At 40.6% G+C, this 25,486-nt stretch overlaps 1 protein-coding gene and 1 long non-coding RNA gene across 4 annotated transcripts in view; one reads left to right on the top strand and one right to left on the bottom strand.

Moving 5' to 3' along the window:
* The window catches only part of RNF144B (ring finger protein 144B), a 158,973-nt gene that overhangs the window by 62,263 nt on the left and 71,224 nt on the right, over positions 1-25,486 (top strand). Inside the window, exons 1-2 of one of the 2 annotated variants that reach the window (XM_061398752.1) lie at positions 8,793-9,611; positions 21,556-21,759. In XM_061398752.1, coding sequence (XP_061254736.1) covers positions 21,592-21,759 — 168 coding nt within the window. In that variant the 5' untranslated portion in view covers positions 8,793-9,611; positions 21,556-21,591. Of the gene's footprint in view, positions 1-8,792; positions 9,612-21,555; positions 21,760-25,486 lie in introns of those variants that run through there. The other variant, XM_061398753.1, reaches the window with a different exon arrangement.
* On the bottom strand, positions 3,844-10,795 carry LOC133236641 (uncharacterized). Of its 2 annotated transcripts, none has more exons than XR_009732962.1 (2): positions 9,950-10,795; positions 3,844-8,518 (listed from the first exon to the last, which is right to left on the bottom strand). It is a non-coding gene; the product is annotated as an uncharacterized LOC133236641 (long non-coding RNA). The 2 variants fall into 2 exon arrangements; XR_009732961.1 differs by having other exon boundaries at positions 3,844-4,430.

Genomic DNA, 25,486 nt, shown 5'->3' with positions numbered 1-25,486 from the left:
TTTTTTTTTTTTTTTTGATTAAATTCCAAGCTGGCACAATCCATCTGTCTGTTAAAAATAATTAGTTGCCTTGTTTTCTACTTAGAGATGTAACAGTTCCAGATTTGCAAGTGAGAATTCTTTTGCAACATGAGCCATTGTCTGGGGGTTAGATTTTAGGTGAGCAGTGCAGGTTACCCAGTCACATCACCAAGTAAGTCCTCTTTCAGGGAGCATTTCTTTGGAGACGTGCAATTTTCCAAACGCCAATGACTAGAAATAGAATTATTAAATTGGCCTAAAGCAAGGTAAAACTAGAAAAAATATCAAAAGTAGAGTTTTTTTAGATCACATTCCTTAATCATAAGCCAATTAAATTAGAAATTAATAATAAAAATATGATGCCCTCCCACCCCCAAACCACTGGGAAACTAAGAAACTCTTCCAAATAAATCTTTGATAAAAGAATAAAGAGAAAGCAATAAAAAATTGCACTTATCCAAATTTTTAGGGCATAGCATATACCCAAAACTTTACTCAAAGGAGAACTTATTAAAGAACTGATAAAGTTTTAAAAGTTGGAATTAATGTAATGAAGAAAAAACAGAGAAAAAGGCTAAATAAGATTTTAAAAGCTGGAAAAAATATACACAGTTAGGAATGAGGAAACAGACACAACCACATAAAGCAGGGACTTTGGAGAAATTATAAGAATTATACATGAAGACTATGTACAAAACTATAGAAACAAATCAAAAATATTGAAGAAATGGACACTTTTATAAGTAAAACATAAAAGATCAATTTTGACTCATGTAGAAATTTTAAACAGATAATTAGTATAGAATTTCCAGTTTGTGCTGGTGGTTGTTTTCCATTTGGCATTGGTTCTGGACTTTAAGGAAATATTATTTTTAAATACACTAAAATAAGATGAGAGGATGAGATGGTTCGATAGCATCACTGACTCAGATGAGAGGATGACATGGTTCGATAGCATCACCGACTCAATGGACATGAATTTGAACAAACTCCAGGAGATAGAGGAGGACAGAGAAGTCTGATGTTTTTCAGTCCGTGGAGTTTCAAAGAGTTGGACATGACTTAGTGACTGAACAACAACAAAATAAAACGAGGTAGAAGTCTTCCTCCTTATAACTTGAGGATCTACTGTGGTCTCCTCGCATAGTATGTGAGAGGTATGTGTTGAAAAGAGTGTTTGCACTTTAACACATGTTTAAATGTGAAAGATGGTGCATATAACCCTGTCTTCCCCACCGATTCTCTCCAAATCCAAGTTAACTTATGCCTCTCTCTGGAGAACAGTGTTCAGAGCTCTCACTGAGAAAATGAAATACATTCCAGCATTGGTGGCTGAGGACAACGAACTCAGTCCAGTCTTCAGGGAGTGGGAGAACTTGGTGCTGCTCACCCTGTCAGCTCCTTAGTGGGTCACTTGTGCCAAGACCCCCACTGTGGCCTATGAAAAGCATGAAGCTGCCAGGCTGACTGCTGGTGAGGCGGGTGGCAAGTGTAGCAAGCTTGACTGCTCCTGATACGGTAGTTTTGTCACTTGCAGGGTGCAAATCTATAGCTATTTATTTTATTGTTGACAACTTTAACATTTATTGTGGGACAGTCTCCTTTGGCAGAAAATGAGCTAAAGGAATGCAAAGTTTAATGAAAACTTAAGTAGCAAATTTGTTTCTTTTATTTTTTTCAATTTATTATTACTTATAAACTTTAAATTTTATATTGGAGTATGCTGCTGCTGCTGCTAAGTCACTTCAGTCGTGTCTGACTCTGTGCGACCCCATAGACGGCAGCCCACCAGGCTCCCCCGTCCCTGGGATTCTCCAGGCAAGAACACTGGAGTGGGTTGCCATTTCCTTCTCCAATGCATGAAAGTGAAAAGTGAAAGTGAAGTCGCTCAGTCGTGTCCGACCCTCAGTGACCCCATGGACTGCAGCCCACCAGGCTTCTCCGTCCATGGGATTTTCTAGGCAAGAGTACTGGAGTAGGGTGCCATTGCCTTCTCCGATATTGGAGTATAGCCGATTAATAATGTTATGATAGTTTAAGTGCACAGCATAGCAACTCAGCCATACATATACATGTATCCACTCTGCCCCAAACTCCCCTCTCATCCAGGCTGCCATATAACTTAGAGCAGCGTTCCCTGTGCTATACAGTAGGTTCTTGTTGGTTTCCATTTAAAATATAGCAGTGTGTACATATCTGTCCCAAAGTCCCTAATGTCTTTTCCCCGTTCCTTTGCCCCAGTAACCGTAAGTTTGTTCTCTAAATCTGTGAGTCTGTTTCTCCTTTGTAAATAGGAGATTTATATCATATAAAATTCATTTGTATGACATTTTTAGATTCCACCACATATAAATGGTCATCATATGATATTTGTCTTTCTCAGTCTGACTGACTTTAGTGTGATCATCTCTAGATCCATCCATGCTGCTGCCAATGGCATGCTTTCATTCTTTTTTATGGTTGAGTACTATTCCACTGTATATGCATACCACATCCTCTTTATCCATTCATCTGTCCATGAACATTTAGGCTGCTTCTGTGTCCTCACTATTGTAAATAGTGTTGCAGTGAACACTGGGGTATATCTATCTTTTTGAATTGTGATTATCTCTGGATATATGCCTAGGAGTGGCATTGCTGGATGATTGGGTAGTTCTGTTTTTAGTTTTTAAGCTACTTCCATATTATTCTCCATAGTGGTTGTACCAGTTTACATTCCTACAAACACTGTAGGAGGGTTCCCTTTTCTCCACACCCTCTCTACCATTTACTATTTGTATACTTTTTGATGATGGTCTAGTCAGGTTTTTCTTATTGCAGCCCAGCGGATTTTGAGATGCTCTTGTATGTATGAAACAGAACCAAGATGACATGTCTCCAACTTTTTGAAAACTTTTGTTATCAAGGCAGACATAACTGGGTAATCATTTCTGGGTCATATTTTGACTTTCCATTTATCAATAGTTTGACCACCATGTCACCCTGAACGAATCTCTGGCATAGTTTTTTTTTTTTTTTAATATTTTGTAATGTTCTTAGCCTTATTTCATATTGTGTCTTATTCTTAGTTCTTATATTCAGTACTGTCAATAAATGTTGAAAGATGAGCCCTGTTAGATCCAGCAGAAAAATGTGAATGAAATGGTAGGTCTTTGGAAATGACAAGTAACCAAACTCTCAGTGGCCGAATACCATGACCTTTGCATTAAATTTTTCTCATGGAGAGAGAATGACACCTCTTGCAGAAGTTGGTTTCCCAATACTTGTGTTCTTTCATCTGATTTATTAAAACTGAACAAATCATTAACAAAATTTTTTAAAAAGTTTTAATCTAGGCATATACCCTGAGGAAACCAAAATTGAAAAAGACATGTATCCATTGTTCATTGCAGAACTGTTTACAACAGCTAGAACATGGAAGCAACCTAGATGTCTATCACAGAGAATGAATAAAGAAGTAGTGATACATATCCACAATGGAATATTACTCAGCCATAAAAGGAACACCTTTGAGTCAGTTCTGATGAGGTGGATGAACCTAGAACCTATCATACAGAGTGAAGTGAGTCAGAGAAAGATAAATATAGTATTTTAATGCATATATACAGAATCTAGAAAAATGGTACTGAAGAATCTATTTACAGCAGCAGTGGAGAAACAGACATAGAGGATAGACTTATGGACATGGGGAGAGGGGAGCAGAGGGTGAGATGGATGGAGAGAGAAACGTGAAAACTTATATTACCGTACGTAAAATAGGTAGCCGACGGGAATTTGCTGCGTGGTTCAGGAAACTCCAATGGGGCACTTTATCAATCTAGAGGGTGGGATGGGGTGGGAGATGGGAGGGAGGTTCAAAAGGGAGGGGATATATGAATACCTATAGCTGATTCATGTTGAGGTTTGACAGGAAACAACAAAATTCTGTAAAACAATTATCCTTCAATAAAAAAACAGAAAAAAAGTTTTAATGCAGCATGTAATCAGGATGTCAAGACTAATGGCTGTTACTAACAGAGTAAAGCAGGTGAGAAGAGTAATTTCAGTAGCATCAGAATGAATCTAATTTTTCTTTAATTTTCTAAAAAGAAAATCCATTTGTTGATTTCCTTATTATATAGGACTAGAGTGTATGTTTTATGTGTGTATATATATATATATAGTGTTACATATTACATATTATATAATATGTTTTATATTATATAAGTATATATATCTAGTAATCTAATATGTATATTTCTCTATATATATTCTTTTGGCTAAGTATGCTTTAGATTTATTTTGGTCTTGCTTTTACATGACTTTAGGTATGTTACAAGTTAATACAATGCCTACAGTTTGGATTACTTACCGTTAATGTCAAGATTTTGTTTGCCTGGGGTCACAAAGAGTCAGACATGACCTAGCAACTGGAGAACAATAACAAAGGAAAGTCTGTAATTCAGATTAGGAAATTCTCTCTTGTGGCGAAGGTCAACATGACTGCAAACTCTGGTGAACAATTTATAGTATTATGTTTATCATTGTTCAGAAAGATAAAAAGTATTTTTGTAGATTGCAGTGACTGGATTTTACTTCTCAGTCTGAGATCTCACATGTTACATCTACTTTTTGTAGTCTAAAAGAAGCAGTTCCTTCTTAGGTTTATATGAGGACTCTTCTTTTACCTACCTTATAAATACTGGTGTTTCTATGGGTTCTCTTATTTGAATTTTTTCTTTTTTTCTCTCCTTTCTCCTTGCTTCTAAGATTAATAACACTTAACAACACTGAACGCGTTCCTGTTGTGTATCAGGGCAGGGCCATGCTGTATAGCTGAGCAGGTTGTGTACTGCACAGATCCAGGAAGTGACATTCACTGTCCCACCTTCAAGACTCATGTAATGCCATCAGACACTGTGCTAGCTACTTTACAAACCTCTCACTGAGCCTCCCCACAACCTGTGAGATGAGTATCATCATTCCTCTCTTATGCATGAACGAACTGAGTTTTGAATATGTTAAATAACTTGTTTGAGGGCTTCCCTGATAGCTCAGTGGGTAAAGAATCCACCTGTAATGCAGGAGACCCCGGTTCGATTCCTGGGTCGGGAAGATCTGCTGGAGAAGGGATAGGCTACGCATTCCAGTATTCTTGGGCTTCCCTTGTGTGGCTCAGCTGGTAAAGAATCTGCCTGCAATGTGAAAACCTGGGTTGGGAAGATCCCCTGGAGAAGAGAAAGGCTATTCACTCCAGCATTCTGGCCTGGAGAATTCCATGGACTGTATAGTCTATGGGGTTGCAAAGAGTCGGACATGACAGAGTTTTGAATATGTTTAAATGGTTTGTTTAAGGTTACTAATAATGAGTGGGTGATAGTTTGTGTATGTGCGGAAAGTCCCTTTGTCGCTCTACAGCATGCTACCTACAGCATGCTACCTTTTGTGGGTGATCTCAGCTCTTGTTAATCTCATTCGTGGTCACCACCTAAATGATGGTAATTCCTAAAAGACACTCCACTCTGGATCTCTGTTGATGGCTTACTGGACAAGTCTTCCATATGTCCTAGAGACACCTCAGATTCTACAGGTTTTAAATAATTTTCCTTAATGATGGCTTAAGGAAAGCCATCCTTTATGGCTGCTTTATTCTTACTCTCAGTTAGTGGTACTGGCAACCTGGGCTCTTCTTTCTCCCTCATCCCCTACATCCAATCAGGGATCAGGTCCCATTCAGTTCTGTTTCTGAGATCTCCCTCCATTTGTTCCTTTCTTTACCCTGCCATTTGCCGCTACATTAGTTCAAACCCTCACTCTAATTCTGCCCTCATCTGCTCTGTCTGAATTATGAAAAGCATCACCCGAAGTCTGACAACTGTAAGCATTTACACTGGCTTGTGCCTCTGACTGGTTCATCTTTTCCCACCTTCTCCACTTGGCTACTTGAAGTGTCAGCTTTAATTCATGTTCTCAGGGAAATCTCCCTCGATTCTTTTCACCAGCCCCTTTCTTTTAGTTCATGTCTTCACTGTGCTTCCAAAGCACATCATGTTTAAGTCTCTCATATCATGTACACACACACCATAGTACCCTGATAATTGATTTGCTTGTCTGACTCCTTCCCTGGATTGAAAGCTCTTTGAGGACAGGGCCCATGTCCAACTTGTGTCTGTCCTCCTAGCATTTAGCAGCTTGTCTGGGAGGAGATCAATACATGCTTGAGAGGCTGGGGCACACTGTGGATTCATGAGGCGTTCTGAAAGAGTTTTGATTACTGTAACTTTGTCATATGGTTTGGAATCAGGAGATGTGATTTCCCCAGCTTTGTTCTTTCACAAAATTGCTTTGGCTATCTGGGATCTTTTGTAGTCCCATGCAAATTTTGGGATTGTTTGTCCTATTTCTATGAAAAAATGCCATTGAAATTTTTATAGGATTGCATTGAATTTGTAGACTGCTTTGGGTAGGATGGACATCCTAACAATATTAATTCTTCTAGTCCATGAGCATGGAATGTCTTTCTACTTATTTTTGTCTTCTTCAATTTCTTTTATCAGTGTCTTGTGGTTTCAGTATATAGATCTTTCACCTCCTTGGTTACATTTGTTCTTAGATATTTTATTCCAGATCTGAAAGAGTTGTTCACATAATACTATAGTGTTCTACATGTTCATTTAGTCCTATTAAAAGTTGAATGCAGATTTTATAAACTTGAAAATAATCAATGCTGATATTATTACACAATATATTTTTTCTTTCCATCTGCCACTTGCAGCAGCAGATAGCATGATTATTGCTTAACCCATATTTTCATTCATATTAGCAGCAGCTTCATCCCTTATTCTGTTGACAAGAGATTATAGCTTAATTGCCTGGTAACTGAAAAAGTGGACTCTGTATTGAACTTTGGTTTAAGGCACCAAAGTTTTGTACTGGCATTGATGAATAAAGTAACCTCTTAAAAGGTGCTTTGTTTATCTTTCCTGATTCCTGTCCATCAGTAATGTTCACTACACCAAGAAAATACCTTGAGATTGATTATCTCAGAACCTATGATAGGCAGATCTGAGTTTTGATTACTATAACTTTGTAATATAGTTTGAAATCAGGAGATGTGATTTCCTCCAGCTTAGCTCTTTCACAAAATTGCTTTGGCTATCTGGGGTCTGCTAAAGCATTTACACTGGCAAATGCAAAATTTGAAGTTAGACACCTGTGGGGCAGTTTTCATTAACAAATACCTTTTTCATCTAACACAGATTTAGGTCTCATTCCAGCTTTGCCCATACCTGGTTGAAGTTGACCCCTTAAATCTCCCTGGACATTAGTTTCCTCATCTTTAAAGCTAAATGCCTGGGCTAAACTAGCTAGAAGGACTTTTCAAGCTCAAATATCCTTCAGTTCTATTTTTTGGGACTCCGTTGTATGTTCTCTTACTGTAATCTTATCTCCCTTGTCCTCCTTCCCTTCCTCCCCCACTAGAAGATTGGTCCTCCTCCCAACTGAGCGACTGAGCACACATACACACACCCCTACAAGTACTTGAAAATCATTTCCAAAAATACTGGTCATAACCTGTCATTTAAAACTCTGATAATGGTTTAAGTGGAAGTCCATGAAAAGAGATGTTTATCAACCTTGAAAACCTGTTTTTATTAAAAAAAAATCTGCTTTTGTGAAACTAGCTTTTTCAAATGAATTATCCTTTAAATCAAGAGTTTTCTATTACATACCGTACTGTACTGGGTTGAATAGTATCCTCTAAAATTCTTTTCATTACCTAAGAATGTGACTTTGTTTGAAAATAGGGTCGTCATTTGTAATCAAATGAAGATGAGGTCATACTGGATTATGACAGGCCCTAGATCCCATGACTAGTGTCTTTATAAGAAAAAATATGAGAGATGTGGACAAAGAGACATGCAAGGGAAAAAGCCATGTGATGATGGAGGCATCAGTGAACCGATGCAGCCACAAGCTTAAGAAGACCAAAGACCGCTAGCAACTATCAGAGGCTAGGAGAAAGACACAGAGGTTTTTCCTCACAGCCACCAGAAGCAACCAACCCTGCTGACACCCTGATTTTGGACTTCTGGGCTCAAGAACTGTAGGAGAATGATTTTCCGTCGTTTTCAGTCACTCAAACAAAAACAAAACTAGTCCTCCTGTCTGTCCTGCCATCATACACAGAGATGCACTGTGTTCTTCCGCACTTGGCTTTGACCTCAAGGTTTTCTTCAACATGAGAGCCCAGAGGCAGTTTGCTTGTGTCCTTTGGCACCGTGCCGACTGCTGATCCTTCACTGGCAGGCTCAGTATTCCTTCCACAAAGGGCTGCGAGTCCCTTCCTTTTAGGAAGCACATTCCTGACTGTGGTTGCAAAAGTCGAGTGAGGGTGCCGAGTGAGCACAGAAAGGTTCCCCTGTCTGGGCAGGGACATTTCTAAACTGCGACGTTCGACAAAGTTGGGACTGTGATGGTGACCCGTGGGGGTGTGGGGAGTGAGTTGGTAGGTAACCTGTTAAAGACGTCGCACAAACTAAGTGTCTGAGGTTTTGGAGTGAAGAAGACCTCATAAGACCTCCCCCTGCCTCCCCCCCGCCCGCAACACACACCACCCCCGCAGCTTCTGGATTACTCTGTTACACTGTCTTTAGCTGGAGTACTACCTGTTAGGTTACTAAGCAGTCCCTACGTAATTTGTTGGCAAAGCACTTCCGGCAAAATCAGTTTTTTTCCTAAAAGTGTGCCTGTGTTACAGGAGGTCCATGAAGACTGTCCTGATTTGATTTGCCTACGTTCTAATTTTATCATTAGATGCTAAAGGACAAATCAGGTACGCGATGTTTTTAGATGAGACGTGCGTGGGGACTGGCTCTACAGAAGCAAGTGTTCTGGCAGGGTGGGAAGGCAGGTCTGGGTCGTTAGAAACAAGAGACTGGGAGGGCTGGGAGGGAAGGGAAAGACAGGTGTCCCTGGAGGACGCGTGCAGAGGAGAAGCAGCAAGTTCTGAAAGCCAGTTAGGTGAAGAAGTGTCCTGGTCTGGGAGGAAGGAAGGATACCAGGGGCTGATGATGCTGATCGTCCTGCCCTGGCTGTCTGCAGCAGGCGTCCCAGGAGGACAAGAGAGAGGTCTTGCTAAGCGGAGCGAGCACAGGAGGGCCGGACTGCTGGGGCACGCGGGCCGCCGGGTTCGGACAGGGTTAAGACCATCACCTGCAGCTGAAGTGCGACCCACATGGGAAGTAGGAAGTGCGCGCCTGAGCTTCCTGTATAAATAAACGCACGGCTCTCGTCCCTGCTGCTGCTGCTGCTGCTGGCGGTGCTGCGCCCCGCGCTCTGAGAGGTTCCCCGGGCAGCGCAGCTGCACCCCGAGGCAGGAGGCGGTTCGAGGGACTCCTCCTCCCTCTCCGGCCGGATCGGTCTGGAAGCCCGAGCCCTGTTGCAATCCTGCAGAGCGCAAAGCTGTCAGCCGCAGAGCAGGGCGGAAGACGGAGGGCATGGAACAGCCGTTCCTCCCCGGGGTGCGAGCGGCCCCGGCTGGCGGTGCGCGCGAGGGAGGCTGCTGAGAAGCCCGGCGTCGGCCGGGAGGAACGGAGCTCTCCGGCCAGGTAGGTTTAGGCAGCTTTTAAAGTGCTGCGGGCATTGCAAGACAGCGGTGGGTTGGACTAAGAAAAGAAAAAGGGACGGGAGACTCACTCTGATATCTGGGTTGTTTAGCTTTATTTTCTGCCTCTCGTACTGAAACCATGCAGAATCGGATTCATTCTGAATGCCTGAAACACCTGTGAACTTTACAATAATAGCTCTCCGTTTACAGGCAAAAAGGAACGAGCTTAATTTATTGTAAAACTAGTCTCTGCAGAATGTATTGTAAAATTCAAGATCAGAGCAGACCTCCCAGTGTCTGCAGCTGGAGACCAGAGTAGGCAGAATCTCAGATACTTACCTTCTGCTGTTTGGGAATGCATGCCAGTAGGTTGATATACCTACATATGGATAAGATGTTATCCGTGGGATCTTGGTCCTACATTCTGCTGATTATTTTGTTGTGTAATTGCTGATAAAACAGGGTGAAACTTTGGTCTTCCACTGCTGTTCTCAAGTTGAAGTTAAAATGAAACTGATCCCTCTATCAGTGCAGAAGAGATATCTTTAGCTGACCCCTTCCAGGGTACCTTTTGTTTTTCTTACAAGGAGTTTCAGAGATTCTGTTGTCAGTCCACTCTTGAATGTACTTCTCACATTTAGATTTCTCAGAAATGATTTCCCCTTTCTGGCAATATGTTCTCTCTTCATGCTTGCACAACCGTCTCACTTTTTTCTTACTTTCTGTTGCATGTATCATATCAAAATATTAGCTAAGGCTGGCGGTAAGGCTAGCAGTGTTCTTCTGATTTGGCATTTCTGGAGGTTTATTTGAATGTTGCCAGATGTGAATTAAAGAACAATGTATCTAACATTTCTGAAGCAGCCAATTGAGGGTGTCTAGGCCCAAAGCAAAATAAATGAACCTTGCCATGACTCAGTTTTTAGGGCGCGGATAAAGAGGCAAAAGGAACCCCAGCCAGTCTTCAGTGAGTTGCTGGCTGAAGTATCGGAGTACTGCAGCTTTCACTGAGATGAGCCTCTTGGCCCCCAGTCCCTTTTACATCTAATCCCTCTGTTGGTCCCTCCTTCTCCTTCCTCTGTCCTCCCTTTTCAGCCCTAGTCCTTTTCATGGGTAGCAGTCCCTTAGGTATTTCTAAAGGTATCTTGAGGAGGAGAGAGAAGGAGAAGAAAAAATATCTATAACCATCCACAAGGCCACGTGGAGAGAATTGTATTAGGAACTCCAAGGCCACATTTTCATAAAACTCCTGCCTTCCTTTTGCATGCCTGTGACTGGGATTTTATTCTTTGTGATGGGCATAAAGTTAGAAAAGTGGGAAAGAAAATAAATTGTTCCAAAAGGAGCCTCTAATTGAAACTGTCTTGATGAGTAAACAAATTCAAGGTATAGAAAATGTAAAAAGATGTAGCAAAATTGAATTGCTTGGCTTTTTAAAATTATAAACAAATAGACAAAAAAAGTCCCTCAACCAACCCCCTCCCCACCCCCCAAACCAATCACCCCAGATAACTTGCTTCTACAGTACTGTGCTGGACATGAGGTTTGAGTGTGGTCAAACACTGTCCATTTACCCAGAGTTTTACAAATATTTACAGTCATCTATGCCAAATATCTTTGTGCTGAGCCCCAAAGAACATTCTCAGCATTCAAAAGCCCCATTCTCATGAATGGTTTCAGTTCATTGGCAATTTAAAGGCATCCAGGCTTCCAAACTAGGTCAGCTTAAGAGATGTCTTTTTTTAAACATAATAATTAGTTTTTGGGTCTCCCAGATTATGATCCAGGTTTTCAGAGCCAAACCCTACAGCAGAGAGGAAAGTATGCTCTATCAGGAAGAAAAGAAGCTTATTTTAGCTGTATAGTAAGACCACCGAGGTTTCTGGAAGCTGTCTTTTGTCTTCCATAATACAAATACTTTTAATCTGATAAATTTATATTTATATTTAAATTTTCCCTTTTGAAAAGTTGTTTCAGAGTGGCTCAGATGGTAAAGAATCTACCTGCAATGCAGGAGACCCACGTTCGATCCCTGGGTCAGGAAGATCCCCTGGAGAAGGGAATGGCAACTCATTCCAGTATACTTGCCTGGAGAATCCCATGGACAGAGAAGCCTGGTGGGCTACAGTCTATGGGGTTGCAAAGAGTCAGACCCGACTGAGCCACTAACACACTTCCAGGAACATTGTTAAGGACACCAAACTCATTCCTCTGTACTGTCTGCACTAGTCTTGGCTTCTGCGTTTCTCCTGGATTGACTTATGATTCTACTTTCTTGTTGAGTGAAGTTCTTAGTGTTTGAAATCTCTAGTTTGAGGTAGAGGTCAGGAGTCATGCGGAACCCAGATGTTGCTGGAGGAACAAAGTCCATACGGTTTGGGGACTAAACCTATTTTGTGCAGCGGATTGCTTTGGAGATGGGAACTAGGCCAAGCTGAGCTTGGGGAGTCGGTATTGGTAGCCACTGCTCCTGAGTACTGAGACTCTTTTTCAGGGATGCCTGTCTTGACTTACTGAAGCACCTTTGATACAACAGATTATCAGTATTTTTTAGCTTTTGAATTGCTGGAAGTGACTACAGAGGAGAATCAGGCCCTGAATATGTTCTCTCCTCCATGTACAGTAGAGAAGTTATCTTCTGTGGTATTGAGGAACTGGAGGCTGAGGCCAATAAAGATGCATATGACGTAGCCTCTGTCCTGAAGGAATTTGCGTAGGCTTGGGAGTGACTTTGGACCAGAATGGTAATTTTTAATTCATGTTGTTTTACCTGAGAGTGAAAAATACTTTGAAGTTTGTCATCTCAATGATGTCTTGTCTTTTTGACGTTTCCCTGATGTCACCTGAGTGTTAAGTAATTGGAAGAGGCATAGGCCCACCTAAGTTAATTTATTTAATTATTTCAAGTTTTAATTTGTTTTGTCACCTTTAGGTCTATGTGGGAGGTTTTGTACTAATGTTTTGTTTCTGTTATCATTGGGATTTATTATTTACTTGGTCTATGAGTACTTCTAAGCCTAATGCATTGTGCTAGAGTAGTTATTAAAACATGGGAAGCTGTAAAAGAGAGTGAAAGTGGTCAATACTTTTGCAGCGTGGAGTGAGAAAGTTCTCATCTGTGACTGAATCCCTTCCTGAGATGGAAAGCACAACGATCTAAGTAAAATATACTTCTCTTATTCACAGCCGGGCATATTTCTGGTTGTATGGCTTGTGGTATCAAAGAACATGCTTTGAAAGCTGTGTCTCATTGGTTTCTCATTCCTCTGCAGTCACGAGTTTGAGTCTCAGACCTTCAGTCAACTGGTTCTTTGTTTTTCTTGGGAAGGTAGAACAAGACCATCTCCTTTCTTTTTTTCCTGGACTTGTGGCTGAAGCTGTAAACCCTGAGTATGATTATATGAACCTCTCTGATGACAACCTTCTCAACTAGTTTACTGGTAATAAGTGGGGACTATGTTTAATCACCTTTACATCCACATTCCGTGCGTGGAATTTGATTCTTTGTGGGTTGACCTTATTTTCTGCATTTTGTATTTTCCTGCATTTTATTCCTTGAGAAATTCATTTGGCAGAGACATACAAAAATACATACCCCTGCACCTCACATAGTGTGAGATGGAGGAGTTATTTCCCCTAACTAGTTTTAAATTTGTATCTATAAAATGTCTCTATAAAACTTTTAATTTTCACAGGAGAGGGTAATATTTATACAACCTTTTATGCATTTGAAGAAAACATTTTGGTTTAGATATTCATTCTTTAGTAACTGTAGTTTCCTGGTAATGTCATGACCCAGGAAATCAGCCTGTCTCTTGCTCCATGGGGCTTCTGAAATAACACTTCTCCTTGATCTGTTAATTACATCACTGTCTGACCTGTCTGTAAGTGGCATTCCTTCCTGCTTCTGAGCTTTGTTGTTATACCAAGCAGGGGGAAGAAAATTATTCAGCAGGGCTGGGTGAATAATTGTGGGAGGCCAGGGAACCACTGATTAAAAAAGAGGTGGGCAGGGCACAGTGGTAGGGTCGAGGAGGGACCTATGATGATGAATGTAAAATTACAATGTCAAGAATATCATTGAGCTCTTATTCTCATTTTCATTTCTACCTTCTTTGAAAGTTTTGTTAGGAAATCTGGAAATGGATTTCCACCTCTTGGGCCTTACCTTATAGTGGTGATGAGAACAGAGAAAGAAGGCAAGAAAAAAATAAATTCGCTTTTCAGAAGGGTAGGCATTTTGCAAATGTTAAAACTTGACCTCCCAGAAGTCCCGTACTCCAGAAGGTTTAGAGTAAGCTTATCACAGTATCATGTACTTTGTTGGTCATGACCTCATATCTCTTTCCATATAGTTCTCCTATATATCATGCCTGTAGCAAAATGTAAAAATTAGATCTGATTACTGTCACCTTAAAAAAATGGTAACCGAGGTGATGGAAGTGTTAACCAGCCTTACTGTGGTAATCATTTTGCAAAACATATCTATAGCAAATCGTTGGGTTTTATACCTTAAAGTTACACATTTTTTTTCTTAATGATATCTCAATACAGTTAGGAAAATAGATCTTATTAAAATAATGTACTTCATGTGTTACATAATTTCAGATAGCAAAGAGACTACATAGAAAACAGTTTTTGATAATATTTACCATTTCCTTCCTAAGGATGTATCTGTCCTTTTCAGCCACACAAAAAAATTAATAGAGATATATTTGTATATTAGTTCCATTTTTAGAGAAAAACCAGGTCTCCCAGTTAGAGTTATCATCTTATTACCATCCTGGAACCTGTTGAGATGAAGATGTTAAAACTGAAGAATTTTAAACTGAATATTTTTTCGTTTCTTGATTTCCCCTGAAGGATGCTATGAAACGGTAGGGGAAAAAAGCAGAAGTCCCTTTCCTATCACAGTGATAAACTGTTTTGCAGCAATGCCACCATCTCACAAAGCCTGAGTAGGTTACGTGTGGTCTCTAAGAATTAAGCATTTCTTGGGTTTGTTTACACAGTCAGTCCTTCATACTGGTGGGTCCTGCACTGTGGTTGGTGGAACCTGCAGATGTGGAGACACGGGCGTGGAGGGCCAGTGGTACCAGGCCTTTTCATATAAGGAAATTTGGTATCCCCTGGCAGATACCAAAATTCTTGGATTCCAGGGATCCTGGAACCAATCCCCATAGCTACCTAGGGATCTCATACCACAGAATAGTTTCTAATCTGTGCTGTTGTTTTCAACTAATGATTAAAGTATCTTATGTGTGATGTGTGTGGTGCTCAGTGACGAAGCTGTGTCCAGCTCTTTGTTACCCCATGCACTGAAGGCCGCCAGGCTCCTCTGTCCATGGGATTTTCCTGGCAAGAATACTAGAATGGGTTGCCATTTCCTTCTCCAGGGGATCTTCCTGACTCAGGGATTGAATCCATGTCTCCTGCCTTGGCAGGCGGATTCTTTACCACTGAGCCACCTGGGAAGCCCTGTTAAAGTATCTGATATGTGATGTATCTACTTAATGGTCTTGAGCATTATCCTTTTGAAAAACAGATATAAAATATACTTGAGGAATTGCATTTTTGTGATTACTAGTGAGGCTGACTGTCTTCCCATTTATTCTTGTCCTCTCAAGGCATGTATTAGAACTATTTTTCTGATATTACTGGTTGTACACTGATTCATCTAGTCCCTGAATGGCCAGAGAGTGGGTCAAAGATGCGAGAAAGGAGGAGAGTCACAAGACTCGTCAGTATGGAGATCCACATAAATCCTTGCCCCACTTACTGCCAGTATCGATAGCCCTTGCTACTCTACCAGCCTGCTGGTCTACCTTCCATTCCAGACTGTATTTAGGGTAGAACTTCAGCAATTGGCCAGTGGCTGACGATAGTCAGCACTTTATTAGATTCAGTAAGTACCATTTGAGTCACTAACAGCTTTTGTTGAGAACGTGAACCAGCAGTGAAATTAATCATTGCATTGGATAGAAATGCCAAGGTCAACACAATACTAATTTTCAGATTGTGTTGAGCTGGTTGCCTGACATGTCAGTCTTGGTTGATATCGGGAAGGCTTTCCTAACAAGGTAGAAATGGGACCATTGGATTATTGTTTCTTCCTGCTGTGCTAGAGTATTGGCTTCCTCAGAATCTCTCTCCATTATACAGGCAGCACTTCAGCCCTACCTTCCCCAACACCTCCCCTTTCTGAAAATGCTTCCTTTTGTTAGCTCCCTCTCACTGTCAAGCATTCATATCTTTTATGAAAGCTTTTTCAGGGACGACTCAGTATCTTTGACTGGCACATAAACATTTTGACAGCTCTCATGTGTCTCGTCTTCTGTTTAGTCTTAGACTTCTTACCATGGCCTGGAATTAAGACCCTTCACTATAGATCAACTGGATTTTTACATAAGCTAACATTTCTATTACATCAGTAATATCCAGCCCTTTGGTTGTGTTAGCTTTCTTTTTCTCTTTGTCCCTTTAATCTTGTGCTTTACCAGTTTATCCGAGTCTTACAGTCTTTGCAGATGGTGGAAGAATTCCTAAATAGCCAGATGAGTCTCCTAGTAAAACAGTATCCTCTCCAATCACATTATCTTTTTGTGTAGAGGAATAACAGCTATGATTTTGGGTAGTGAAACAGACATAAACTACATTAGTTAAAAATACTTCGAAAGTTGGCTGTCTCACCCACTGCATTTTTTGGAGCAGATTGCTTTTTCAGGCGGCCAGCAGAATATGAAAATTCCTTATACATCCTGAGCTTTCCAGCACAGTTTCTGAAGTATTCCTTTCTTTGGCAATTCTAATGAAAACACAGGAGGGAAAAAGTGACTTTCCTGTTCTTTCCTATCAAAAGGTAGTTACTTCTCATATAATGAACACTTTGTAGTGCAGGAGACACTCAGAGAGTAGCTAGAACTGCTGATCCCCTTTTCCTGGCTTTTTAGTGCAAAATCAGATGTTTTAGAGCCCCGGTGGCTCAGATGGTAAAGACTCTCCCCTCAATGCAGGACCCAGGTTCGATCCCTGGGTCAGGAAGATCCCTTGGAGGAGGAAATGACAACGTGCTCCAGTATTCTTGCCTGGAGAGAGCCTGGGCAATTCACAGTCCATGGGTTCACCAAGAGTCGGCCATGACCGAGCGACTAACACTTTCCTTCCTTGCACTAATCTGTTGCGCTGTGTGGTTACTTACAGTTAAGCAGGTAGACATCTACATTCTGGGTGAAGCCTGCCCTCCCGGTGCACCCGCAGCCTTGCCGCCAACTTCAGAACATTCGAACGTGAAGTCAGCTTGTCAGGTTTTTCTTTTTTCCGTCATGACTCTTACGTTCTCTACCAAAATTCTTTTCTCACTGGGTTCTTAGCATCCAAGAAGAAGCTTAGTCACACTTGTATGTAATAACTGTAAAAGTAATTATAATTGTTACTGTTTTAAATCAAGCTGGAGGATGGAATGTTCAAGTCACTTGCTTGGGTAAAATGTGAAGTATGAGGCAAAACAAGTCGAGCAAGACAGTGAGAGTGAGTCATGGGCGCTCTGGAAGGAAGACTCCTGGAAACCTGGAGGGGAGCGTGTGTGTTGTCAGTGTGCCTATGAGGATGCTCCCTGAGAGGGTCCGTCAGCCTCTGGCCATCCCCTCTGTGCCTCATGCCGTGCCTTGTTCGGTTGCTAAGGCACGTCTGATTCTTCGCGACCCCATGGACTGTAGCACGCCAGGCTTCTGGGAGTGAGTTCTGCCGCTGGTGGTTTTAGGTTATGGAGACCAGTGAATCTTTTTTTGTTGTTACCTTTTTATTTTGTCTTGGGGTATAGCCGATTAACAACCAATGTGTGATAGTTTCAGATGAACAGCAAAGTGACTCAGCCGTACATAGACATGTATCCTTTCTCCCCCCAAATCCCCTCCCATCCAGGCTGCCACATAACATGGAGCAGAGTTCCCTGTGCTATACAGGAGGTCCTTGTTGGTTATCCATTTTAAATGCAGCAGTGTGTACATGTCCGTCCCAAACTCCCTGATTATCCCTTCCTCCATCCTTCCCCCTGGCAACCATAAGTTTGTTCTCTATGTGGAGACCAGTGAATCTTATTAAGACGTAGGTGAAGAAACAATAGAACATCTTGGAGTTATTCACAGACATCTCAAGTGTAGGGGAGATTCATTTAGAGGACTTTGGGATTCTCCTGATTATTGCTTAAGAGCTCAATTTCTAATGAGTCAATGGTGAAAAGATTTCTTGCTGGATATTCGTTTTCTATGGAGTGCAACTATGAGTCATTCATTTCTCAAACATTCATTACCAGTTTTTCCCAGAGTGAAAACCAAGAGGCAGGCTTTTGAACCATGCCTGGTGAAGCCTTCAGCTTCAGCGATGGTGCCTGGAAGACTGCTGAGGAAAAGGTCAAGGGCACCTGGCTGGGATCTTCCTGGTACTGCTTCCATGGGCACTAGTCTATATAATTTCTCTTTTATCCAGTGGCGGAGTACTTAAGATTTTGTTTTTATAAAATTCCATTGCTTTAAAACTATTTGAAAACCATCACTTTGGGGAACTGGGGTTATTGTACACAGAAAAATAAATCACTTCTTCTTTGATGAATTGCTTTGAATTGTTCACATCTCAAAGAGATGAAATATGTGCCTTCTTTCCTGTCTCAGTCACAAGTTCTGCCTTGGTTGGAATGCTTGGAATTTTTTGTTTTTTATAACAAAATAAGTCTCTGCTTTGTAAGAAGTTTTTATGTTATACAAAACTTCATATATATGTATACACACACATATAATACATATACTTTAAATTTATATATATTAAATTTTAAGGCACTTTATTGAGGTAAGATTGACAGACCAAAAACTACATAGTTAATGTACATAGTGGAGAACTAAATAACTAAATATACACCTATGGAACTGCATGATGCCTATGGTTAACAATTGAATTGCATATTGAAAAATTTGCCAAGGATAGATATTATGTTAACTCCTCTTAATCACAGACACGGAGCAGACACACAAACACAACAATAATAAATAAAGGGTACAGGAGGAAACTTTTGGAGATGTTAGATTTTTTCTATTTTTACAACTTTGATTCCATAGCCCATAGACATGTTACTCACAAACTATGGAGTAAAACCTTATGTATATGGCAAGAGACAAGATTAAATTTCAGATGGCTTTGATTTCACACACCTTCCCACCCTGCCTTAAAAGAAGACTGTTTTGAAGACATAACCTTCTAAGAGGTATCCCATTATGTCTTCGTTTTTCGAGTACATTGGCCTGTTCAATGTCTCCTTCTAAAAAATAGTATAGTTTGAGACTGTGAGAAATGAATGACTTTCTTGAAGAACACCTAGCTCTCTTGTTAGGTTTGGAGCAACAGGATTTATCAATTCTCAACAGCTTCCTCTGAACGGGCTGTTGGTGTAGTTGACATTTGTGGTGTGGGATGTTTCTGGCCTGTGTCACTTCCCATCTTCCGTACTCAGGAAGCATTTGCTGGCTGCATTTCTTCTTGCTGTGTGACTTGGGATTTCTCTTTTTGAGGGGAAAAATAATTCAGAATATGTTGTATGAGTAGTGTTGGGAAAAGATGGATGAGAATACGTTGTTGGTAAGATGATGTGTGTTATCAACGAGGAAGTCTTGAGAAGAAAGCAGATAGTAGCTGTGTAAGTATAAACTGGGGACAGGAAAGAAGTAAATCATTCACCTTTACCGTAACTGACCCTAAAGAGGTTTTTTTGGGTTTTTTTAACTCAAAAATCCTGAATTTGATGTACAGGTTGTTTTGAATTTAATTTGCTCTTGAATAATAGGTCACCAATAGTTGATTGAATAAGAGCATGGTGTCTTGAACCATATTGGTCTTTTCCCAAGAAATACCTATCATATTGGAAGCCAATCATTGATTAGCTTCTTTTTTAATTTCTTTTTAATCAGATCTTTTACTGCTTCTCAAGGAACGGGTGATAAACCTTAAACACTTCAGGTCACTAGAGTTAGAAACTGCTGACTCTGATATGACACTAAGAAAGTTAATGCAATTAGATCTCATAGATTTTCTATCTAATCCAGTCTGTTTTTCACTCTCTTATTTTAGTACTTTCGTACTAATATAATGAAACTTAAGCCACTGTGAGGCTGTGTAACAAGTGCTGAATATGTAAAATAATTTTTTTTTGCCTGAAAATTGGGAGGAAGAGAGTCTGGATCTTCTGGAAGGAGAGGATATAATTATTTTTGTGGCCAAATTTATCAGAATTGCCCATACTCGTTTAAGGAGGAGGGTTTGGCAACCCACCCAGTCTTCCTGCCTGGAGAATCCCCGTGGACAGAGGAGCCTGGCGAGCTACAGTCCATTGGGTCGCAAAGAGTCAGATGTGACTGATTGACTAAGCACAGATACTCTTTTAAAATAGTAAGAACTTAAAGATTTTGCTTTTATTTAATCAGAAGATATTATGAATAAAAATAAAGATATTATGAATATCTTTATATGATATTTTAATGATTTTATCTTTATATGATATTTTAATGATTTTATCTTTATATGATTTTTATATGAATAAAAATAAAGATATTGTGAATAAAAATCTAATGGAAGGGCTTCCATTATAATTTTTGTTTTTTGGTGTAGAAATATCCTTTCCTATAGTCATGCTACTTGTACAGACAGATTTTATTCTTGTACAATTTCAGTGATCTAATGATAGCTGTAGTCATGGAATTCAGGTCTCCTTCCATCTTTTTTCCCCTCTCACTCTCCCCTTCTTATAGCCCTCTCTCCTTGCTCCATCTCTGCACATAATATCCGTCTGTGAGGCAGTTCTGGTGTAATGGGAGAGCACTGGACTTGGCCTCAAAAGATAGAAGTTTGAGTTTTGCTGTGTTGTGAATAAACTCTGAGAACTTTGGCAGATTGTGCAGCTTCTCAGGACCTCAATTCATCTGTAAAGTGAAGGAAATGATCATTGCGGTTGTAAAAGATTAAGTAAAGCGATGCATGTGAAGGAACACAACACTGATACCATGTTGAAAAAAATTTTTATTGGGATAGAATATGCAAAACAAAATTTACCATTTCAACCGTTTAACGTATAATTCAGTGACATTATAATCACAACATTCAAAAGGTTGTGCAACCATCATACTTTCTATTCCCAGAACTTTTTCATCATTCCAGAAACTCTGCGCTCATTAAGTCATGACTCTCCATTTGCCCTTCCTCCAGCTCTTGGTAATCACCTTTCTACTTTCTGTCTCTGTGAAGTTGGCTGTTCTAGGTACCTCATATAAATGGAATCATATTTGCCCTTTTGTGTCTGACCTATTTCCCTTAGCATAATGTCTATAAAGTTCATCCCCGCTGTAGCATGTGTCAGATTATCATTCCTTCTTCAGGCTAAATAGTATCCCATTGTATGCTTATAACACATTTTGTTCATTCATTGATTGATTCATTGATGGACATTTGGATTGTTTCTTTCTACCTTTTGACTATTGTGAATAATGCTACTATGAATATGGGTGTGCAAGCATCTGTTTGAGTCCCTGCTTTCAATTCTTTTGGGTGTTCACCCAGAAGTGAAATTGCTGGATCGTATGGCAATTACGTGTTTAACTTTTTGAGTGATGTTCTAAGTGTTTTTTGAGTCTGTTAAATTGATCATAGCAATGCCATTCCAAAATGGTGTGTCTGTTCGTAGTATTTTAATTTCCATAGGTCACTTGAGTGAGTCAGGACAGTGAGGTCACCTTACATTTCGGAACTCCAGGGATAGCTTGCCAAGGTGGCTAGCTCTCTAGCCCATGGTTCTCAGAAATGCACTCGCTGTAGCCTTAAATCACTGAGGGGGAGGATTTGCTGCGTCCTGATGTTGATTAAACAATAGCTATATCAATGGATGTTTTCTGCCTTGGGCCTTTCCGTAGGGATTGAGGAGACTGAAGGAGGCTGAGGACAAGCTGATGGGCTCAGTGGGTAGGCTCCACTGTCTGACCATGACGGCCGCTGAAAATCCCACACCTGGAGACCTGGCCCTGGCGCCCCTTGTTACTTGCAAACTCTGCCTGTGTGAGCAGTCTCTGGACAAGATGACCACGCTCCAGGAATGCCGATGCATCTTTTGCACAGCTGTAAGTTTTCCTTGATGCTTTCATCATGAACAAATATGAAGGGAAAAATTGTAAAAGTATAGGAGATATTTCTGTGGCTCAGGAGAAGCCAAACTACCCTATGATCCTGCTTGGGAGAGCGATTCCATGTTTGGATAAGATTCCAAATACTGTTTTGAATGCTAAATCTGATAGTTGCTGGGGTTTAGGCAAAGTGTAACATGTGTATGAAATTTAATTATTGGTTGCATAAGCTGTGCCTTTCTATTCTTAACGCTTTAGCTAAGGAACAAAATAGAGACATTTTTAACTTGCCTTAGTTAACTACCATCTGTAAGAAGCTCATTAGGTGTTTTGAATGATGGAGAAATCAGGTAGCAATTTGCTGAATTTTCTTTCATCTCCGTGCTCATCTCCTACAAAGTGCATGGTATGCAACTGTTTTACTTTGTCAAATCTTTTTAATTTTTTTTCCTATTTTCATAATATTCTGAATGCTGCTTATTCCTCATAATAGATATCACCCTATAGATCTTCAGGGGTGGGCTTGTCTCTTTTAGTTTGACACTTTGGTATCCGTGCCGGTGACCTTGATGGCATGTACGCCTGAAGGTTGATTGGTTAAAGAATGTGCTAAGTTGCTTCAGTTGTGTGTCTGACTCTTTGCGACCCTATGGACACAGTGGTTAAAGAATAAAGATAGGAAACAGACTGATGGGTTCCATGGGATTACTAGAAGTATGAACCAGGTGATCTTGTTCAGATTTTCATTTATTCAAGCATTTTTTGAGCTCTTACTGTGTGCTAGTGAGAGCTCCCCACAGAAAAGATGTGCACGTGGAAGGAACTGCCAGGAGTTCGGTGGAATCTGGGTGGCTCGACGCCGCGTACCGCAGGAGAGCCTCACCTGCTTTAGGAGTGGGAGTGGGCTTCCTGACGGCCATGCTGTCTGCTCTGAGGCTGTAAACAAGAGCCTGTAAGCTGATGCCCTTGGGCTGCACCTGGCTTCAACACATTTCTGTTTGTGTCTCCCATTGGGAAATTTCAAATAACGATAAATTTTTCATAAAAAAATGAAAACGTAGTAAGATAAAGCTTCTCTGGGCCTATATTCATAGACCCAGAACTGAATGATCTTTCCTCTCTTTATGGCACTCACCTCCCTCCTGTGTGTTTGGATCAGCTACCCTTTTTCCCCGCCTTGGAAAACATGATATCACATTTTATTATTGCTACAGCTGAATCAGCTACCCTTTTAAACTAAGGATGGATTAAGAGTCAACTAGGAAGAGTGCTGGGCAACTCAGCATGGTGGAGCGAGGGCCTGATGCCTAAATTACAATAATCCCCGTTTAGCTTTGCTTTGGGAAGGGACCTTGTATGGTCCAATGGCTAATTTATTATACAGTAAATGTAATAATCACCAGACAAATGTGGGTTTAATAGCCCTGACTTGTGAGGGAAATCGACCAGTTTAGTTACAGTAGTCACTGCTCAAATCAAGGGGAGTGAGAAGAAAGGAATTATTTAGGAAGTTCTAGAATCATTTATAAAAAGGCATTTTACTAAGCATACTTTAAAAAATAGTTAAGGTGAAATAAATTTTACTCCATCTCTTTTTTTTCTTAATTTATTCAACTAACTTGACACATTTTCCAGCTAGTTTATATCAGTTTTCTTAAATTCTTTTGGACTGAAGATTAGAGTAGAGAGAAAGCTTGGAATAATTCTTAGGTAAAAAAAGGAAAGTGAGTAAAATCCTTTCCTTTTGTTTTGAACTGTAGCATCCAAAGATGGCAAAGAATAGTATCATTTATCCCTTCGTTCAACAGATATCTAGGTATCTAGTAAGCAGCATCTTTGTTCTGGGAATTGTTCTAGGCAGTAGGATGTAGCAGAAAACAAAACCCAGCTGAGTTCTTTGCACTTAGGATCTTATCTTCTATCAAAAGAGTTACATGATAAATAGTAACTTTATAGAGTGGTGGGAAATAGGGGCTTAGAAAAAAAGAGCGGGAGGTTAGGGGTGTGGGGCCAGGCTGTTCAGTGATAATTGGGTAGACGGAGGAGGTGGTGGGAAATAGGGGCTTAGAAAAAAAAGAGCAGGAGGTTAGGGGTGTGGGGCCAGGGTGTTCAGTGATAATTGGGTAGACGGGAGGAGGCTTCAGTAAGTGTGTATGTGTGTGTATTCTTTACTCAACATTGATGCACAAATTTGAAAAAAATTTCCCTCACAAGTCAAGGGTATTAAACCCACAGTTGTCTGGTGATTGGGCTTCCCTTGTGGCTCAGCTGGTAAAGAATCTGCCTGCAATGTGGGAGACCTGAGTTCCATCCCTGGGTTGGGGAGATCCCCTGGCAAAGGGAAAGGCTACCCACTCCAGTATTCTGGCCTGGAGAATTCCATGGACTGTATAGTCCATGGGGTTGCAAAGAGTCAGACACAACTGAGCGAATTTCACTTGTAAAACTTGTTGTTTGGTGATTATTACATTTATTGTATAATAAATATTAACCATTAATATTAAATATTAATCAGACCATACAAGGCCTCCCAAAGCAAAAATGTGATTATTGTAATTTAGGCATCAGGCTCTCCTTCTACCATGCCGAGATGCCCAACTTAGTTTAAGTAGATGCTCAACTCTTCCTGGAGAAGGCAATGGCAACCCACTCCAGTACTCTTGCCTGGAAAATCCCCTGGACAGAGGAGCCAGGTAGGCTGCAGTCCATGGGGTCACTGTGAGTCAACTGAGCGGCTTCGCTTTCACTTTTCACTTTCATGTATTGGAGAAGGAAATGGCACCCCACTCCAATGTTCTTGCCTGGAGCATCCCAGGGACGGGGGAGCCTGGTGGGCTGCCGTCTATGGGGTTGCATAGAGTCAGACACGACTGAAGTGGCTTAGCAGCAGCAGCAGCAACTCTTCTAGTTGACTCTTAATCCATCCTTAGTTTAAACGGGTGTTTGTCCTGGTTCTTCCTCATCTTGTCAGGGTGAGTTGCTTTACAGGAAGTGAGGAAATGGCCTTGTCATCACAGGGCAGCTTCAGTTTCCTTTGGTCTTGCTTTGTTTCAGAGTGTTGTGCTTCAAAACTATTTTCTTTGACTTTCTCACATTGGTTTCAGACCCTTGCTAATCCTTGAAACAAATGAGTCAGAAGCAATGTTTGGTTAAAGCCAGAATGGAAATTTTTGTCTGAAGGTTACTGATGTTTAAAAGCAGGGTATGAGATTCACTTTTTCAGAGATCTCATAGAGCAGAAGTCAAATGTGTGCATCAGTGTTGGGCAAAGAGTACACACACACAAGCAAAGGCCGTATTTCATATTCACGAGGAACTGATGCCTCTGTATTATTGTTTCTGTAGATCTAAGTTCCCAGTTAAAGACCGCACAAATAGTTTTTATTTCTCCTTTAGCAGTTTGGGAGTAGGGGTTAATACAATTAGATTATTCTGTCATCTCTATCCATATGTCCCCATTGTTGGGGAGTATGCAAAAGTAGAAGGTCAGATGGCTTGGTATTTTTGTATTGTTCTGACTTGGGAACTCTATATAGCTATAATTATGAACCTTCCCTGGCTTCCCAATGTGATTGATCAAAATAGTAAGCTCTATTGGGCTTCTCTGGTGGATCGGGGTAAAGAATCCACCTATAATGTAGGAGATGCGACTTTGATCCCTGGGTCAAGAAGATCCCGTGGAGAAGGAAATGGCAACCCACTCTGGTAGTCTTGCCTGGGAGAT

This window comes from Bos javanicus, chromosome 23, assembly GCF_032452875.1.
Source record: "Bos javanicus breed banteng chromosome 23, ARS-OSU_banteng_1.0, whole genome shotgun sequence".
Taxonomy (NCBI): Eukaryota; Metazoa; Chordata; class Mammalia; order Artiodactyla; family Bovidae; genus Bos; species Bos javanicus.
This window is presented reverse-complemented; position numbering and strand designations above follow the sequence as displayed.